Consider the following 21167-nt stretch of genomic DNA (forward strand, 5'->3'; position numbering starts at 1 on the left):
TTTTTCTTCTGTGTTTGCTCATTTCGCGCAGGCGAGCGACCCGAAGCCATGCAAACGAATGCGGCGCCGGCTGCCGTCGCTTTGGCCTGGGCCTGCCACACGAAACAGGCAACGCAGGCAGTCAAAGTAATTAGCACAATGGTTGCGGCATTTGTATTGTTGGAGGCCTGCTGCACACTGCTGCTCCAGGGAGCAGGAGGCGGCGGAGGTGGGCGCGAAGGACAAGAAGACAGAGCAGGACAAGAGCAGCGTCAAGCGGCGCAGGCGAACAGGAACAGCAACAGCAACAGCAACAGCAGCTGCCCTAACCGCGACCATGTTGGCCAGCGGACGACGTCAACTTCGGGCAACCATGTCAATAAGAGCAGAACAACTGCGCGGTGATAAATTAAAGCAGCCCGGTTAGAAGCGCCACAGAAACGCCACCGCCAATGCGCCGCCAGCCAAGCAGCAGTACGTAACTAAGTGGGCTGCCCATTGGAGGGCAATCGAGATGTGAGGCCTGGCTGTCGCTCAAACGATGCAGATGATGCAGTGCAGCAGAGGCTGCGCCGGTGCCACTGGCAGCAGCTGCAATGCCAAATACTAAAACAAGAAAGGTAAGCTAATTACGCTAATGATGAGCCGCTGCATATGATTCGTCGACGACCGCCGCCGGCCTGCTGCAGCGACTGCTTCTCGAATACTCTCTAAGTTGTAAGTAAGTGCGTGTATAATTTAGTGGGCTGCGACTAGCTAAAGCTGGGTCAGCTGTGTACATAGTACTCTTACCTAAAATCATATGCCAGCACTAGATACATTAGTAGAATATAAATTAAGAGAGGAGTTGATTAAACGAAGAAACTTAAATAATGTATAAATCATATATGCTACTCACTAATAGAGGAACCCGTTCGGTCAGTAATAAGTAAATACTCGAAAGCCAACTAATTGCCAGTTTTCGTTGTGTACATTGGAGATCTGTAAGCAGCTTACGATCGGCAGTAGCTTAGACATGTTCCACGATAATCACTTGTATATACATATATGTAGACCTATTTCATAAGCAATGTAAATACTTACGATTACTATTACTGCCCGTACCTAATCAGGTGCAGCTACAAGGCTAAATATTCAGTTTTGTTCATCCAGTATATTGTTATATGTTCCTATTAGCCTCTTCGTTTGTCAGTACAAATTTATTCGGCCTCGCCTCTTCCATTCTAAACTATCAGTTATCTCCCCGTACTTTCATTGCCCGAGTCTGTGCAGAGTTTGGCAACATTCTCGAGCCATATGTTGGGTTCCTTCGGCAGGATACGGAGCTCTTATCTCCTTCCTCGAAAATGTCATGCGCCTGTCTTGAGTATTCCGCAAAGTTTTCTCTGTGTGCGCACAGTCCCGAAAGTCTGCAGTTTGCTTTATTTGTAGTCACAACTTCATCGTGTCCGGCCGTATTTCCCAGCAAGCTGCAAGTCACTTTGCCAATGGCTGTCAACAAAATATTTGCATTTATATTTGCCAAGCAGCCCGTTCAGTCAAGTAGCACCCAAGCATTCAGTTCAGTTTAGTCCTGGTCTGTTTTGTTCCGCTCAGTGCTGGATCGATGGCACATAGTTGCCCAGGTACTCCTATTCCCAGGCCAGCCTCGCCGCCTCCTGCCTGGCGGTCCCCTGCGCCACTTAATGTCTCCCATTTAAAAATGCATGCGACTGTCCGCTTTAATGGCCGCTCGACTATTAAATGCGATGGCCGGGGGCATGGCCGGGGGCATGGCCGGGCATTAAACTGTAAACTGTTGAAAATTGTAAATAAAATCGCATATATGTACATGTATGTATTCGAATAAATTAAAGCTGCTTTATTTAACTAGATGTGGTAGTCGTGCGTGTGACCATTTCCAAAGAAAAACCAATTGCTGTCATAAATATTAATATTAATAATTAAAAATTATAAATGTGCGCCAGCGAAGTTTGTCGCGTCATTTATGGGAATGTTTAATGAGTATATGCAAATGCTGCTATAAACATAAGCGCGAAAGCGAAGGCGAGAGCAAAAGCAAAACCCGAAACCGAATATATAAACAAACAAAAACAAAACATGAGAATATGCAGTTAAGAGCAAAGAGTACATCTGTATATGTATTTCAGCCCTGTATGTGTATGTATAAAAGTAATATCGAGTATTATAATCAGACGTAATAATAATATGAATAGCGATAACAATAAAAACACTAAATAAAACTATGAGCATACGAATATACAAATGTCAGACAGGCAGATGATGATGATGTTGATGATATTTTGTTACAAACAAAATGAGAACGCATTATAATGGATTATAAAGTTGTTTTAATGTTTAAGTGAGTAGCGCCAGCAGAGCGTTAACATGCATTAGGATTAACTACGTTTATAATGAAAACCGCAAATATTTAAATAAAGTTTTTAGTTATTATGAAAATGGTAAATACTGCATACGCTCTGCCGTTTCATTCTTAATTCCGCCGACACTCTAATCGTCGGGCTGAAAAGTTATAATAAATTACATGCACGTTGCGTCCGGGGTAATATATGGTCGGCAAGCAAACAAACTTGGGAAGGAGCTCACGGGGAGCCGCAGTGGAAAAAGATTTATGCAAATATTTGGCACACAGATATCTTAACGGCTGCACATAATAGACAACGGAATGGTACAGGAGGCGAGGTCCTGTTGCGAACGCGTTTTCATTTTTCAGCCTAATAAAGTAGCAACCGAAGAGAATGTAAACTTTCGGCTGGCCTCAGCGGGATGCCGGAGTCCTGGACGGTGCAGAATGCGCATAAAGTGCTGTCCTGTCCCCGTTGTTTCCTGCCTTCCCGCTTTCCTGCTCTCCTGCCCAGGCCATGTGTGCGCCCTACCGGTAAGGCATCAGCAGCCGTTAGCATAAAAGTTTATTATATGACAAGTAAGTACATATATTTGTATTCAGCTATGTGCCGAGCCAGGCTTCGCTCCACAAGCCAAATAACGGCAATATCATGCCAAAAAGTTTAATAGCCCAAGACGCGTCAAGGCGAATTGGCTGGAAAACGTCAGGCACGGCCAGGAACACTCAGCGCATATGAAGCGTAAACTTTTTTGCCAGAACGCACAAAGAAACGGAACTCGAAATAAAACTATGCAGGAAAGTACAACGAAAGTGGAGTACCCTGTTCAATCGATGGATTTCTTATCGTAATCATAAATAAGAAATTTTAAACTAATTTTACTCTTTATGATTTGCTTCAAAAATTTAATATGTATTTTTTTTTTTTAAATTTTTTTTTTTTAATATATTCTAATTTCTTATTATAGCTAAAACAACAAGGAGCAATGGATAGTCCTAGAAAATATGTTCCTGAGTAGTAGCGAAAACTCAACTGTCTGTCAATCTCAGAACTTTTATTATATATATTATATATTTATATATATTATATATTTATTATATAGGTTCTTTTATGTGCAGCTCAAGTTTGCTTACAGCCTTTTCTATAATTTGGCGTTCAGTCTAACAAACATGTTTATTGAATTATCATTTGCTACAGATTTCAGACGTGAGCTCAAATTAAAGAAAAAAAAAATAATAATAATAATAGAAAGTAAATAAATACAAAACAGAAAAATCATTATAATAGACAAAGACTCAAAACACTTTATCGTCTGGATCGTCGGGGATCTTTTAATAAAATTAAGCTTAAATAAAAAATACCTGCATACCTCAAAAATGGACAGTAGAGCTTTAAAAAATTAAATGTATAACATAAAATCAATAATAATAAATAGGTAAGTAAAAAAAATAAAAGCAACTTAAAAACAAACTTATATGATTTATTGAAATATATGGATTAATTCCTAAATTTTGTTGAGTAACAAGTAAGTTACTATGCAAAAAATAAGATATTACTCTATCATTATTTACATTATTTGTATTTATTTATTTTTTAATTAATAGAATTACAACAATTGCAATTGTCGAATGTTGTATAAATTTGCCATTATTCACATGACCTCCTTGGTATCTTAAGTTTTTACCTTTAGACCCTTTAATGTGCGTCTACACGCGTAACTGCGTGGGTTTATGAGCTAAGTAGTATGAAAACTGAACGAGGTTCCCGGTATTTTCTAGTCGAGCTCTCCCGACTAGAGCGCGCGTACTTTTTGTTAGCGATTGCCCAAATTAGTCGAACATAAAATTTATTCAGAATATCAATGTGTCTTTTCGCCTCACATAGAAACTTTGCTGTGAAGAACATATACACAACATTTCCACGAACCACCCAAAATGCTTGAAGGAAGTGCATAGCCACGTTTGGTTTGGGAATTGCCCAACCTTACTTTTAATTGCACAGGGCTTATGGCCCCGATCAGTGAGAGAAAGAGTGAGAGAGGGCGAGGAGTGGCTGCCAGTCAGCAGCTGGCATATGTACGGTCTAGCAGTTTCAGATGAAAGCTAGAATGCCGGAGGAATGTGTGCCAGCTGGTGCGAGGGGCAATTGACAAAGGCAAAATAAATTATCATCATTGTGACATTTTCATTTGTCAGCGTAATTTGCTTTGAGTCACATTTTCGCATTTTTTTCTCTCTCTCTCTCTCTCTCTCTTTTCTTTCTTTTGCGACGAAATGCGTCGGCGCTTAAAAGCCCACTACAATTTGTGCACCTTTGAGGCGCTGAGCGCAGCCAATAAAAAAAAGCAGGCATTTTGGCGAGGAATTCGCTCTGGTGCCTGGCCGGAGTATATTGGATGGCAGGATGGCCTGACAGCGAGCTGATGCGCTTTTTTATGGCTTGTAATGTGCTGTGTGGCCGGAATATTGCTCTTATTATTGTTGTATGGGTTTTTAATGTGGAGAAATATGATTTGATTTTTTACATTTATTTCTTTGCATTTGTCGCTCGACATCTATAATTTATTGGGACCGAGGCTGCCAAGGCACAAGCATTCGAATGTGATTCCCTTTTGAGTCGTCCTCATATAACGAACATAAATCAGGCGACTTATGTTGCATATGCAAAACAACAATAGCAACAACAGCAGCGAGAACAACAACAATGAGGAGAGCACGAGCACAGGTTTCGCTTTAATGTGTGTGCCTCGCTGAAAATCCACTACATAATTTATTGACATCGTATTGAAGTGCTCCCTGGCAAGCACTGTTGGACGGGCTGCCAAATGTAACTCGTCCTCCAGCTGCCTACTGGAATTTTCAGCCATATTTGTGGCTGTATCCCCGTGTCTGTATGCGCTGCTACGTGTTCGAATGGCTGGCTGGCGGATCTGTGCAGTCATCCAGTTAGTTGTCAAAGCAAATGCCTGTGGCATCCGACGCCGTTGTACGCTCCAGAGCGTTTAACTGCTGCAATGGACATTTCGATGCATCGACAAAGCGGTTTATCTAAATCATTCAAGGCAGGCCCGAAGAGATTTACATTTTTATACCACGCTCCCTTGTATGTACGGTATAATGCACATCAGCCACGAGCCTCGACCTCACAGATTGTTTGTATTCAGAATCTGGGATATTAAAATGTATTTGTGTCACGCTCAGTTTAATATTATGAATGATTAACATTCATGAAGTGAATACAGTCGTTTAGAGACCAGCTGAGTTGTACATTGTCTATCGTTGCGTATAATATATAACTTGATTATAAACAATGGATTTAGGATTCCTTTAGTTCTTATCAGAGCTCTGCAGAATTCAATTGCATTTTTAAATAGCAAATAGTCACATAAGATATTTAAACTCATTGAGCTTTTTAAGCTACGATTGAATTTTCAAAAGAGGGAACATCTCTCCAAATACTTCTATCACAGCCAAAACGGCAAATGCGCAGCATTTGACTTGTGTGTGTGTGCAGTGCATTGAAATAACTAGTAAATTTCTATTACTAGTGTCGACAGCTGTCTATATGGACAGTAAGAGTTGAGCTCCATTGACTAGAGATCCCTTATTTATTTTTTGCGTGTTTCATACCTGAAAGGAAAGGAAAGGAAGCCCCTTCACTTCCAGCCGTTTTCTTTGAAACGTACAAATTCAGCATCTCGTTCGGTTTTAATGAGTTGAGTGTAAGCAAATAAGAATAATAATTTTAGCTACCATCGGAGGTTTATCGCCACACTTCACGCTCATGTTACCCACTTTTATATTTGGCCAAATTGTTTTGTAAATAATTTACTCATCTAATGAAATTGTTGTGGTCGTTCGTGCATGCATCATCGACGTACACACTCAGAGCTACATAGTACTTACATATTTTCAGCACAGTGCTTATATATTTGAGTGGCTAACAAATGATGCTTTCAAATTGCTGCAGACACAAGAGAGAGAGATTTCAGGAAATATTTGGTTTAGTTATGTGTTAATTTCCAAATGGAAATATTAAAATGTTAAATATTTATATTTGTTAGTTTTGCAGCTTCGGCAATAGAAAACTTTCCACATAATAATTTGATTTGAACTAATTTAATGAATTCAACAGCCTTGCAAAATCAATCATATAATATAAATATGCCAGTTTATCAAAAAGTTCTTAGATAACAATTTCGCATTTGTCTGTGGATATATTGGGTAAAGGGTAAGTGGACAATGATAACAATATGACGTCGATGATTTTTGTTGATATACATTGCAATTAGTTTTTACTCACTTTCCAAATATGATAGACTTGACGCTGCTTTGTATTCAGCAACGAGTTTTCAACTGCCAACAATGATCTCATGTGCTGTAAGCTAAGCTTCAAAATATTTTGATAATCTAATTTAAGATCAGGCATATCAACTATTTGGCAAATACGTTATTAAGATATTCTCTATCTCTCTCTATCTGTATCATAAAATTGCAGTATACCCATTTAAATCACATCAATGTAGACAGGGTAGACTTGGATATGCAAACCAAAACTTTGTGGCTTGCGCATGATTAAATTTTCATATGCCATGAGCTCTGGTAAAACAATGTATGAGATGACTCTCTCTTTGCTGTGGAGTAATGTGTTTTGATTAGAAAATCGTTTTAAAATTGCTGTCGTTGTTGTGTTTATGGTTGCATATGTTTGTTATTTGTATTTGTTTTCACTTGCGTCGCGCCAAATTTGACCAGCACTGACCGAAAACCTATTTGTATCAGGATTAACACAACACACACACACACACACACAGAGTGTGAGAAGGAGAGAGCGAAAGGGGGAGAGACAGAGACACACACACATGCACACACAGAAATCCTTGTAGCCGAGAATCGGATTTTGAAAATGTGCAACATTGTTGCTGCTGGCCTCGTTATTATCTTTGTTGCAATTGCTGCTGGTGTGGCAATTGCAGCTGTATTTGCAGTCGCCTTTGTCGTCTTCATGCATGCCCACAAATGGGCCCTCAGACCGAAAATTGTTGCTTACTTTTTGCACTCTTTGCAGTGTCACTTTTGCGGTCATCGTTGCCTCGTTGGCTCGTTGCAACTCTTGTTGGACTAGAGCCCTAATGCAATTTGTCATTTTCAATTTTGGCTCACTGGGCTCTGTCCGAAATGGAATGGCATTTTCTGGCATTTGACGCCATAAATCAGGGCTATATTTAAACTACAGTAAAAATATACTATTGGCTCCATAAATTTGCATGCAAATTGTTTATTTTCACTTATAAAATATTATTTAACACTTTCCCACTTTATCTGTGCGTCGCCAAATTGGTCCATTGAATTGCCTTCGCTGGCTGCAGTCGATGGCTGCGCTCTTGAGATGCATAAAATGCAATTACTTTTCATAAATTCGCCTGCTTTTAATGTAATTTTTACTGACCGCGTGGCCAGGGCTCTGCCGTCGTCCTGCCTCGCTGTTGGCCACTTAAGTAAAGCTCAGTTTTATAGGTCATCCGCTTGGCGACAAGTAGGCCATAAAAGAGTAAAATATCTTTTATATACAACATATATGTGTAGTGGGTCAATCACATTGAAATCCTCAGAGGAGGCGGCAGTCCGTCTCCCTCTCCAATTCATCAATCTCGGACACTATTAATGACCTGACCACAGAGTGAAATGGTTACAATTGATAGCTTAATTTGATACAGGAAATTTTCAATCAGGGCTTGGCTCAGATATAAACCTTAAACATTATTTAAATACACTGTTTGCATATATGCAATACTCATTAATATTTCATAATGCCCAATTAGAAATGAGAGTAAAGCCGATTTGCTAATAAATTCATTATATATTTCTACATAAATAAATTAAAATTTGCAGCTCATTGCAGTGATTCATGAAATCAGCACCATTGGCTAATATTAAAATATATAAACAATTTTATTCAACAGACTGAACTGAACTTAATCTGCCGTTGAGCAGCCTACGCACTGAAACACAGACTAATTTAGGCTGTCAAATTGTAAATAAAACATTCGCAGCCGACTTTGACAGGCTTGCGTGGGCTGAGCTTCATTTGTAAATCTTTAGTTCACTTTTCCAGGTAATTGCTGTAAATAAGTTGATTTTCTGTTATTGTGGCTTGAATTCAGAAAGTCCGTCAGTCTGGCGGTTAGTCAGTTTGTCTCTCTGTCTATCGATTATTCAGTCAGTCAGTGATATTTTTTTATTTTATTCAACTTGATTTTGTTTTTCAGTGCATTGCACAATTTGTGATTTTTGTGACATGCTTGCGACTGAATAATTTGCTGGAATATTCGCGCGATATTATTTATGAGCTATACTGATTTTCCGCTCCACCCCGCACGACCCTGGATCATGCACTCATCTGTCTGTCAGGCGCCAGCCGAAGTGCGAGTGCGTGTTGGTGTGAATTGTGAGAGCTGCTTTGCTTGCCTTTGTAGTTTTATCACACACTTGACCCATAAATCAAACATGTGTAAATGTTTTCACTCTATATGCGCACTCATACATATCAAATATTTTAGCTCTCTTCTATGCATAGCACACAAGGAGCTGGGGCATCCCAATGCCTCTGGAACGAGTGAGCAGAGCCTTCGCCCTGTTCGTGCGTGTAAGTGAGACAGCGGGGCGTGAAGAATATGCCGCAAATAGCTGATGCCCGACACATTGCAGACTCTTTACTAGATTTTCTCTCAGCTTTGTTATTCAATGCGTTATTATTTTATTTTTTATTTTTTCTTTTATTTGTATGGCTCAATGAAAGATTTGAGTTAAATGAAGTAACGTCAGTCTGACTTAAAGAATATGCAATATAATACAATTATTGTGCCGAAAATAATAAATACGAATGTAAATAGGATTGCAAAAATATTTTGAAATCTATATGATTATTATGAAGTTTCCTATATCAAATATATAAAAAAAAATATATTAAGTGTATTAAAATACTTGATGCAATTGACGTGCTATTTGGAGTTCTTTTGTACTCATTTCATTAAACAGTATTGCATAGCTATGTATAATATTATTTTATCATATACCATAAATAGTGATATATTTGTTAATATCATAATAAGAATAATGAGAAGATTATTGACAGAGTTGTTTAATTTGGATTCAGTCGTTATATCCCAATAAACAAATTGCAATTACAATTACTTAATTACATTAAATACAAAATTATGTACTCAATACTGTTACATACATGTATATAATAGGTCGGACCACTCTATCTAGCCATCAGTGTTTGACATCAATGCTTTAATGAGCACTCCAAAAATATGCAGCATCACGTTTATGTCATGTTTATCAGAAGAAACGATGCACTTGCCGGCATAAAAAGTTGTCTGCACTCCGCCTGACGATGACCCCATGTTGTGTGCATATATATATAGAGAGAGAGAGAGAGAGACAGAAAGAGAGAGTGAGAGAGAAGCGACCTGTCCTGTGTGCATTGGGGCAACAGAGAGGTGAGCGATGGATGAGAGTTTTGGTCACAACTTTTTCCATTTTACGCTTGAAAGCCTTTTAAAATGTAATTCTTGGCTAATTAGCAACAAACAAGGAACCATTCTTTCCGTCTGTGCTGTGTCTAAGCCTGGCCCTCTCGTCCGTCGTTCGCTTACTGCTTCTATTTCTGTGCCCCAGACATTCGTCCAAAATCTAATTTGCGCCTCAGCGGGCACTCAGTCCACGCTGGGGAGTCCAGGATAAGAAGCCAGAGCCAGGCAAGTGTTCGTGACCTTGAAATTGTTTTAGTAGCCTTAACTTAAGGCATTAGCCGCGACAATGTGCTGGCACTCCCGCGCGGCCACCTCGAGTGATATATTAGTGGGCTGGCTGCCTGGCTGGCTCTGTATGCATAATCCTTTCGAGGAGTATCTCGCATGCGTAGCCATAACAGCAATGAGAATTTCATATTCGCACGTAAACAACGCATTGAGTGGCGGGGCTCGGCCACGCCTACTCCCAGGCTGGCTGGATTGGCTTCTAATCCACGTCCAGCTTGGCGAGGCATGCTCTTCCCACTTGGACTCCCAATGTCGTGCTCTGTTGAATAAAAGGAAACATTTCTTTCCGCGTGACTAAATACCTTTCACGTGCTGTCAGGAGCACGCCCATAGAGCACCGCCCACCACTTGAGTGTGTCCTGTTTATACCCTACAGCAATTGAGAAGAATTAATGGGATGGGCATTATTTGATTTTTAAAGGAAAGATAATGAATGCAGCTCATATATATATTTTTTTTTCATATTAAGAAACTTGCAAAACATTTGAGGAATTAATAGAGTCTAAGACTTACATGATATTAGTTATATTAATACAGTCTTTGTAGCCGCTGACTACAGGGTATCTCTGTGCCACAACCCTCCTTCGTGTCCTCCTTATTTATTGTTTGTTTTAATAGTCGCGTTTCAAGTTTCATGCGTTCATTTTACTAAGCTGAATTTTAGTTGATTGTTTTTATACCTTCACCTATTGGACATAGGTGAGAATAAGAGGAGAAACGAAAACTAAATAATATTTGCAACTGGAGCATATTTTGTGTAGCTCAATTCTAATTTAACACAAATCTAATAAAAAACTCCGATAAAATGTGTGTGTAAAACATTTTAGGTGTGAAGGGTATTCGGCTAGTCGGCTACCGCTTTCCTATGAACTATAACACGCTCATTTTTATTGTAGAACATTTTGTATTTGTATTCTGTTCCAATTGCTGTTCCTGTTGCTGTTTTCAGCTCCTGCCCGGTGAGCTAATTAAAAATTATAATTAATTGCATTTGTAGAGCGCACAAGTCACCTGTCTGCGTGTGCGCGTGTATGTGTGTGCGAGCGTGTGTCTTACGGGTGTGTCCCAGCATATCTTGGGAAATTCATCTAATTTCTTGGTGCTTGCCACGCTCAGCTCAGCTCAGCTCAGCTCCGTTCCATTCCGTTCCGGGAGCAGCACATTAAGCTTATTAAATTCACAGAGCTGAAAACGTCAACGAAACCCTAAACGTTGGCGTAAACGTAAACGTAAATGTAAACGTAAACGTAAACGACTTTTACCATTTGTACACTCACATGCATTAAGTTATTAAATGTTTGCTGCTGTCAGGCGGCAAGAAAACATTACGAATTTGATGCCATAAGCCGAGATGTTAAGCGGCGATTAGTCAATGCTACCATTTTGCTAACTGCTTATTAAAAATAATAATTAAAATAAAATGCCGTCTACGGAGCGCTCGCTGCTGACATTGAAATGTAGGCCTGGCCATATCTTTGGGTCTGCATCTTGGTCCAGTCATAAATATCCATAAATTGCCTCTGTTGTTACATAACTCATTTTACCTGCCATTTGGTGGACGGGGCATGTTCTCGTAATTAATATAAGGCACTGACAACAAATTAATATCTGGGAATTGATGATGATAGTTGATAGCTGCACACCCTAGCTCGGGTAACAGATGATACCTGATAGCGCAACATAAAAGTTGCACTTTGTTTTGGCCAAGTATCTGAGATGGAATCTTTTTGTTTCGTATCGGGTAGAACGTGCCAAGGCAGCTAATCATGAAGGTAGACCCCAGGGATACGAGATAGAGAGAGAGTGAAAGAAAAAATAGAAAGGGAGCTAGGGTTCTGTCATATGTGTTGCATTAGGAGAACTAAGAAAGTAAAGGGAAACGTTTTGTTTTATGTTTATATACATATTTACATTTTTTTTATTATTATTTTTTTCTTTTCTTTTCTTTTTTTTTTTTTAGATATTTATTTTTGTATTTTTACACATTACATTGATATAATTTAACAGAAATATTTATTAAAAATACAATAATTTAACAGAAATATTTATTAAATTAATTAACATTATTATCTATTCTATTATGAAAAGTTAAATTAAAATAATATATTGGTAATTTATTTCCAGGCGGCGCACTTAGATCGAATATTTGAACTACTTTACCTATGTTTGTATAGAATTCAGTCACTGCCATGCTCTCTCAATTTATAGTCAGACTCATAGAGCATCAAAACACTCGGCACATTCCACATTAATGAATTGGATTTGTAGGAAATATTTTCCGCTCTTTTCGTGCCCGGCTCACAGCTGCCTGCTTGCTTTGGTGCTCGAATCCATTAACCCTTCTATACTCTATACTCTGCATTTGCAGAAAAATAAAAAGTCAGCAGTCAGCAATATATATATATACATATATGCATACGAAGCTGCACATAATAATGAAAAAGAGAAATAAATACAATTTTTGCATTGATTTATGCTGCGCGAGTTTGTTGATCAATGGCAAATAATAAATTAAATTACTTTAATTGCTCTTTACTCGGACAGCTGCAGCATTAATGAGGGCCGACTGTGTGCCTTCAATTAATAATGAGCAGTAAAATATGAGATACAATTTACAATTACAATGCAAATTGAATGACGGCTGGCTGTGACAGTTGTTGCTGTTGCTGTTTCTTGTGCCTTGTGCGACGCCTTAAATAGGCTGCCCCTGCCCGCTGCCAGGTGGGACAGCCACAAATCAATTAATTTCGTTTAATTATTATTATTTGCTATCATTATTGCTGTGTGAAAAAGTGCTGACAGTGAAATGTGCGCCGAGTGTTGCTCTATGCCAACCCATTCCTGGCATCACTATCATCATCATCATCTTCATCATACGTTGATGATCATCACTACAGGAACTCAGAAATAACTAAGAAAATGCTTACAACGCCCTTTATTTCCGCTCGCCGCGTTAATTACATCCGCTGCGGGTGTATTTATTGTATTACGCCTGAAGTATTCAAGAGAAGGAGAGACAGACACAGAGAGAAAGAGAGAGACAGAGAGAGAGTCTGTGAAAATGTCATGATATATACATGCACTTTACTCGAAATTTGACATAAATTGTGTTTAATTGAAATGAAGTGCTCACTCCCTTCCGCAGGAATTGTACTTTTGGCCGAGTAATAAACACATGGCCAGTACCAGGGCCGGCTTCGTTGTCATTTGAAGAGCAGCTTCTATAAACGGGCTGGAGGAGCTCAGCAGTCAGTGTCATTCCCTGGAAAATCAATACAGTGCCCTTTGTCGAGCATCCTTGCCGAAGGAATAAAGAAAAAGTCATATATACATTTGAAATTTGAAATGTTCTTCCTAATAAATCATGACTGTAAATCGATGGAGGGGCGTGGGGAGCAGCTAGCTCGGCAGCTGTTGGCTGATTGATTTGCTTATAATATAGAGGGCCGGAAACGAGATTTTTCTGGCAAGCATCTTACCAAATGAACGAAATAAAAATGCTGGCAACAGGGCTCGTTATTGACGTTGATCGACAGTTGCCATTTCTGGGCTGGATGGAAATAATTTATGGACTCGCCTTTGGGCTCGTCGTGCGCTTGAGTCGTTCCGAGGCCAATCATTTATTCATTCATTAATTTTTGTGTGTTTTATGTTAATTTATTTATTACCGGCCGGCTCGAGGACTGGCCATCTAGCCACCCAGCCAGCTGTTGGCCACCGCGCCAGGTGCTGAGCTAATTACGCATGCCCCTCCCACCGCCCCTCGCCCCATGACGTGCGCATAAATTTTCCTTATTTGCCAGTGGAGCTGCGAAATGAATTAGCGGATGTGAGCACTCGCTTCTGACATTTGACATGTTGCTTTTTGATTGTCACACGCCACGGCTGTATTGCGAATAGTAACGGCAATGCGAGTATTTGCAGTTAATGCGGCTGATTATGCCACGCATTCGGCTCGCATCGAATGCTGGCGAACTTATCAGTTAAGGGAAAGCTTTGCCGGCGGCCGCTGGTGTGTGGCGTATTTTAATTAAAACACGTACAAACGCAACGACACCAAGACAGTCAGAGACACGCCAGTGGGCGGTGGGCGGTGAGCGGAGGGCGTGGCGGCATGCATGCAGCAATTAAAGCCAAATAATGGCAACCAGCAACGCATACAAAATGGAAATGAATGGCGCCCCGGTAGAATGGTAAAAGGCTAACAAGGCGACGACTGCCAGCGACAATGGCTCCTGGTTATGGCATTGCGTATACGCCTCGTGTTGCCTTCATTGTTTTTCATTATTTTTGTACTTTTGCAATGTCCCTTGCCTGCTGTCCACTGTCCGTTGTCCTCGTCTTTATTTTGCAGCTCTGGTCACGCGCGTAAAGGTCGCGCGGAATGCGCCGAAAAAGGGGAACAGAAAGAAAGAAAATGGAAGAAAAATGTAACGCAATTGCTTCGACAGCTGCATGAATGTTTTTGTGTGGCATTCGGGGCGTTCGTCGAGACAATTGCTTGTACTTGTTTAAGATTTTCGACTCAGGCCCCACAGAGGAGGCGTCATTTAACCTTGCTTAATTATGGTAATTTATGCAAACAATCAGTGCGCAATAGGCAGACAAGTGACAATAAGAGAAACACCACCACCGCCACCACCACCTCCAACAAAAACAACAACAACGGAGGGCTGAGCGTGCCTAGGGCCAAGATAAGGCACTCACCCACACACACACTCACACACATCCACAGTCAGACGAAGCGACACACATGCGAAACAATTGACTTGAGCTAACTCAAAAAGATACAAGATACAAGCAAGACACATAAACACACATATGCACACACACATGCACACTTAGCTACAATTGCGGCCATTGTTTTACAACTGAAAACAAAAGCATCAAATTCAACTTCTTTCGAGTGTGCGTGCACATACACAGATACAACTATGTGTGTGTGTTAATTGTCTTGTTTTACACCGACAATGATAAAGCACACAAACACACTCACACAGGCGTACATAAACATGTACACATGTATGTATTTGAACAAACATCTTGATAAAGCAGCCAACAGCTCAGAATGTCAAACTGATGTTGTTGCATCTCGTATCTCGCATTGGGTCTGTTGTTTGTTGCTGTTATTACTATCTGCGGCTTGTCTAGCATTTTATAATTGAAACTCGGTTGCAGCCTACAGCAGTCGGGCGCGGGCTTCACTCTGCTGGCACAGTCATCGCATTACGCATACGCCACATAAGCACTTACACGAATTAAACAAACTGTTTTGCGCACAACTGCGTGCGTTTGGCTCGTCTGTTTGGCCACGTGTTTTGCATATGTGTGTTTGTATTGTGTGGGTGTTTGGGTGTGTAGGTGTGTGTGTGTGTGTGTGTGTGTCTATAGGGCGACTATGCGAATATGCCATTTTATAAATTAAAAAGTATACAAATGCATGACATTGGCTTCATTACACACACCCAACACTAAGCAACAAAACTAAGTTGAAGTCATAGGATAGTATATGCATAATATATAATATATATATAAATATATGTATCCAAATATATATCTACATATGCTAATAATACATATAATACAGTATACATATGTATAATTATTGATATATAAAGGATTGAAATATGTATTTATAAATCTTTAAAAATATATGCAAACATCTATACTTTGTATATAATTAAATAAATTTGTATATTTATTTATATATACCATTTTCGGCTGACCCATGTTTTTTTCTTTTTTTTTCAATCAAAGATAAACACATTTTTTGTATGTTGACAATAATAATTATTTTATTTGGTTGAAGTAAATTTGTTGACATCAATATTTGAATATAATACCTCTCAAATGGCATTTTATTTATATTCATATTTATTTTTATCACGTATACTCTATATAGTAATCAAGATATTGGTTCATATTCATATTTTTAAAAATCTCATATTATTTCTGCTTGAAAAGATTTTATTATAATTATTATTGCCGTTTTGAAGAGTCCTCTATTATTATTGTAAGCCTGGATTAAATGTCGTTTTAAATAAATATTACATTTTTGTATTAATTTAATTCGACCGTATTTATCAATGTTTTATATTTTGATATTTGGTATAATTTATTATCTTTAACTGAATTTCCAGTGGTTTACCTTTGATGACCTAATATATTAGATATCTTTAATGCCTGGAGCTAAACAAAAAACAAAATTTATGCTCATTTGGCTTATGTATTACGCGGATTATTTGGAATATTTATCGCACTGGGTTTCGGTCAGTCGCTCAGCCCGCGGATATTTTTAGTCTAACCAACACAACAAATTGCAATTTCTGGCAGTGCAATTATTTTTGTCTTATTTATTATGTTAAATAGTACTAAACCATGCTGTTTGCTTTTTATATGCGTTGCTGATTTTTAGAAAATAATAAAAGGACACATAACAAGCCCACAGACACTCGTCTGTAAACGGGCAGAGCAACTTGTTGCCCGACAAGCAGATTTGCTGTCTGCTCGGTGTTTTGTGTTCTGTGTGTTATTTACAGGAGCTCAAGGTTAAGGGATCCATATTAAAGTGTAAATTTGTTTTATTTGGCAACGCAAGTTTCATTAAAAATGTATGAAGCCGGCTTTCGGCTGTTGTCTGTTGGCTGTTGGCTGTTTGCTGTTGGCTGGTGGCAGTCATCCAAGCAGAGCGACGTGCCTCGGGACTGGCAGAAGGAAAATCTCATTGAACCTAATCAGTTTTTAGGCCAACAAGTTGCGCACGTGGCAAGTATGTGGGCAAGCCACTAATCCCATAAATAATGCAAAGCCAGCAGCCGCCTGGCTTTGCTTGGCAGCTTGCTTAGAAATTGGCAATGGCTAGTGCATGGCCAGAGACTGTCGCTGTGATGGGCGACGCAGTGGACGCAGGGCTTAGAGATATGGCCAATCATTTCAAGGACATGAATTCACGCAAATGTTTCAATCAATTTTGTGCAGCTCGGCACAATACAAATTCAATTTGACCCACAAATTGCTGGCTGCCAAAAGAAGGAGCCATTCAGCCTCATTCCGATTCCGTCATGTTGTTATTGAGCCATCTTTGTGCGATTACACAAACAAGAGCAGGGCAGAGGCCTGGACAGAGCCGGACGGGCCGGACGAGCTGTGGGCAGGACACACAAAGGACGAAGCGAGCGTCGCTCTAAAAAGGACAGCGCACCGGAAATATCTAACGATTGAATGAAACGGAAGGCATCGAGAGGGCGGCGAGGGGCATAAAAGCAGCTACGCTGCAAACGGTAATAAATGACATGAAAGACAACAGGCGAATTCCTTTGGAGACGACAGGCAGAGGCACAGGCACAGGCAGAGGAACTGGGACTGGGACTGGCACTGGAACAGGCGAAAAGCGCTCAGCAAATGCAAATAAGGCGACGCCCCCTGCCACGCCCAATGCCACAACATGTGCACCACAGTTGCTCATTAAAAACTGACTAAATTGAGTTGTAAGCCGGCGAATGCATTCCAAAACTAACGGCTGGCAATGCGCTTAGGCAGACGGCAGAAGTTCGGAACGACTGCCACTTGCAAATGCCTGGCGCGGATTTATAATGTTGTCCTCGACGGCGTCAGCAGCGACCCTCGAGTCGTTAAGTGCACGCGTTAACCTCGTTTTCGGTTTTGCCGCGGCAATAAACGAAAGTCCTGCAAGTGCAAGAGAGTCGCAATAATGTCGCAATTGTTGCATAACCCAACGCCTCGAATAGCTTACATATCTGCTCAGACACTTTGCTATTTTATATACACACGGAACATGTGCATCTACATATATTTAGTGCTGTCTCAAAGCGTATGAATTGCACAGATGGTTCACGGCATGGTTTGGTGCTACTTGCTGACGTTGCTAAGTTCCTTAATTGGCATTGAGAGAATTTCTGTTAACGATGCTGATTATTAGTTGTTGTTAATATTATTATGTTGTATCCTTTTGTTCGTTGGCTCATGATTTTTAATTAGCCCTATTCTGCAAGGGAGACGTTCAGCTGTTGTACCAATAGTTAGAGAGAAAGCGCATTTTGAGGCATTAAAGCACTAATACTTTGTACCGAAACTAGAAGAATTAACCGTTGACAACGTGTTTGCTTCAAAGACCTAAACAAAGTATATAGAATTTAGTGTTGGAGCTGCAAAGTGAAATTCATTGAGATACATTAGGCTTTGAATATATACAATGTATTGGATATAACTTTCGAGAGTAATTAGATATACTAAAGTAACTGTAACGCGAGCTCACAATCGATAAACTGCACAGTGACACAAATCAAAGAAAGCGAAAGACAAATTTTATCAGTTGAGCTTCGAATTGCTTCTGCATACAACATAATCCACAGATCTGGGTGTCAGCTATTCTGAAATAAGAGGAAGGAAAAATCTTAGCACAAAATTAAAATTTAAAATTTGTATTGTGTTATATTATATACATCAAATATATATATAATTTCATTAATTGATTATTTTTAAAATGAAAGTGAACTGTTTATTATTATTATACTATTTATATTAGCTTGTTAGTTTAGATTAGATAATCTAAATATAGCGATGTGTATTAGAAACACGATTTGACATAGAGCATAAAGAAGCTACTAAATTAAATTATACCAAATTCTTTGAGTTTCAATATATCATATAGGCATGGTAATTCTGGAAGATAGTTTCTATCATATATTATGCAGTACCATGTTTACAGCAAACATTCTTATGGAATTTTCGTTTCCATTGTAGAGCTACAATTCCGCAACTAGAATGGAATATTCAGCATTAGCCGGTGGGCCTGTTGAGGCTTTGTTTGAGTCTGGCGCTGAATTGGCGGGGCATCAGCGTCATCTGCAGCCATTGTCTATATGTGTCAGACAGCTGCAACAATGGAGGCTCGCGTTTTTGTTTCTAGCCCACCTCAATGCTGTATGCAGTTGCATTTTATCAACGCCAGCCATTCTAGGCCAATTGGAGCTGTGCCGAGTCCTTTATGCTGCATCCTTTGTCCATTGCTGTGCTTATTTCGTGTTTTGTTTTAGAGTTGCAAAATGTGCTGATAATGTGTGTCAATCGGGGAAAGTAGAGTTTCCTTGATATACAAATTGTTGTACTCGGACAATGCTGCTCTAAGTGTGGAGTCCAGGGGTCTCCTTACACAGGGGCAGAAAAATAGCACCAAGCCCTGATTCACCCAGATCATTAAGAGTTCTACACAATTAGAAGAAGCAACTATTCGACAAAGCTTTCACTTTTGGGCCTCACTTGGAAGCTACACTCGGCTTATAGACAGATGAATCACCAAATGTACATTGTGTAAAAATCTAGCCCTGCGTTGAGCCGATTTTGGAACTCGCCTCATTATGGAAATATAAAGTGGAAAAGCCAAACTTTGAACTGCCTCTGGCATGTGCACAGCTCATCCATTCATTGTGATCTGATTAAAGCCTTTCAAACAACTCGATATGCTAACAACGTAATACGATAGAAACATACGTAAAACACTTGTGCTCCAATTCAATGCAATAAGGGATACAGAATTTTATTTCAAGTAAAATGCAACTGAAAATATAAACTTTAATATTCAAAGGGCGGATTTCCTGAAGGCTGAATGAAAAAGCTTGCAAACGACTCTAAAGAAGAGAATCATTAAATGTAGGTCAATATATATTGTGGCCACAGCAGAGCAGTGCCATTTTGCCTACTTCATTTCGACAAAAATCACGCTATGTCCTCAGGCATGTTTAATAATCGACTGCTCTTCACGCTCGCTGACTTCCAATACTACAGAATATAAGAAAATAGCAGAATTTGTAATTAACCATTTTCTGTTTGCTTAAATTGCAATCGAAAACATTTTACTGGCATCGCCAATCAAGCGAGCCGAACAAAGGGAAAATAATTAAATAGCTTCACTCTTTGTTTATTGCCACAAACGAGCAGCAACTTATCGAACGGAAGAATGAGCCGAAATTCAAATTGGTAGCCAAAGTAAAAACAAATCCGAGTAGTAATTGTGAAGAGATGATTTCCAGCTGCCGCTGTAATCAAACCGAAAGAAGAGCATTTCGTTAAGAGCTCGACAGTTGCTTACAAAATACAAAATCGATTTATTATAAATAGGAATTTCCCAGGAATATTTCATGAGCACAGCTTTTGTTTTACCCATGGAACAGTGAGCCCATATCCACCAGCACTTTGAGTCACTTACTCATTTTCTGTAAAAGGTTTCAATTCGGCTCCCTGGCTGCTCCTCTACGAGTATGGCAACCCTTTCCATCACACCGGGCTGCTCATAAATTCTGGGGCACCGTCAGCAAGCTCGCTTACAATTTGAATTGATTACTTTTTCCCGCAGGTTGCCACGATGGCCACATAATATCAATAACTATCTAACAGACGCCCGCAACACCTACACACGTGAGCAGGAGCCGAGGTTCTAGGGCCAGCAATTTTTCATATCAATTTCCACAATTTGCAGCAAAGCTGCTGCTGCTGTTGTCTATATGTTGGATTCTTTTTTTTTCCAATTCCACAGAGCTGTGTATATGTATATGTGGGTGTATGTGTATATTTAATCATTATCAAAACTTACAAAATTAAAATGGTCATTGGGGCGTTTTCCATTTTTTTTTTCTTTTTTGTGGCTTTGTTTCGACAGCCTTTACGAGTATTTTCAATTTGCGTGGCATGCTTTTAGGCGCGCACGCTTTAATACTCTTCCCATTTATATCAATCTATATTATTCTTTTGTGTGTGTGTGTCCTTGTATGGCATTTAGTTTTGTTTAACCACGATTTTGGAGTGGAAATCGGGGCAGGGTTTGCCGTATGAAATGTTTGTGAGCGGCGTTTGTGTTTGGAATATTGATTAAACCGAGCGCTGTCTCGAAACAAAGGCCAAAAGCCAAAGCTCGAATTGAAATTGAAATGGCCAACAATTGCAAGCTAGCATTTAATGCTGATTGTTCACATAAAGGCTTC

The 21167-nt window shown here is 39.6% G+C and overlaps 1 protein-coding gene across 6 annotated transcripts in view; it reads left to right on the plus strand.

The window, feature by feature from the left end:
• Positions 1 to 2453, plus strand: part of dpr10 (defective proboscis extension response 10) — a 48021-nt gene extending 45568 nt beyond the window's left edge. For all 6 annotated transcript variants that reach the window (XM_089466685.1, XM_089466684.1, XM_018008432.2 and 3 more), the window contains one exon: positions 32 to 2453. In XM_089466685.1, the coding sequence (XP_089322811.1) occupies positions 32 to 384 (353 nt within the window). In that variant the 3' untranslated portion in view covers positions 385 to 2453. The remainder of the gene's footprint in view (positions 1 to 31) is intronic.
• Positions 2454 to 21167: the final 18714 nt, after the last annotated feature.

Source organism: Drosophila arizonae, chromosome 4 (assembly GCF_054131065.1).
Source record: "Drosophila arizonae isolate 15081-1271.41 chromosome 4, UAZ_ARI_1.0, whole genome shotgun sequence".
Classification (NCBI taxonomy): Eukaryota; Metazoa; Arthropoda; class Insecta; order Diptera; family Drosophilidae; genus Drosophila; species Drosophila arizonae.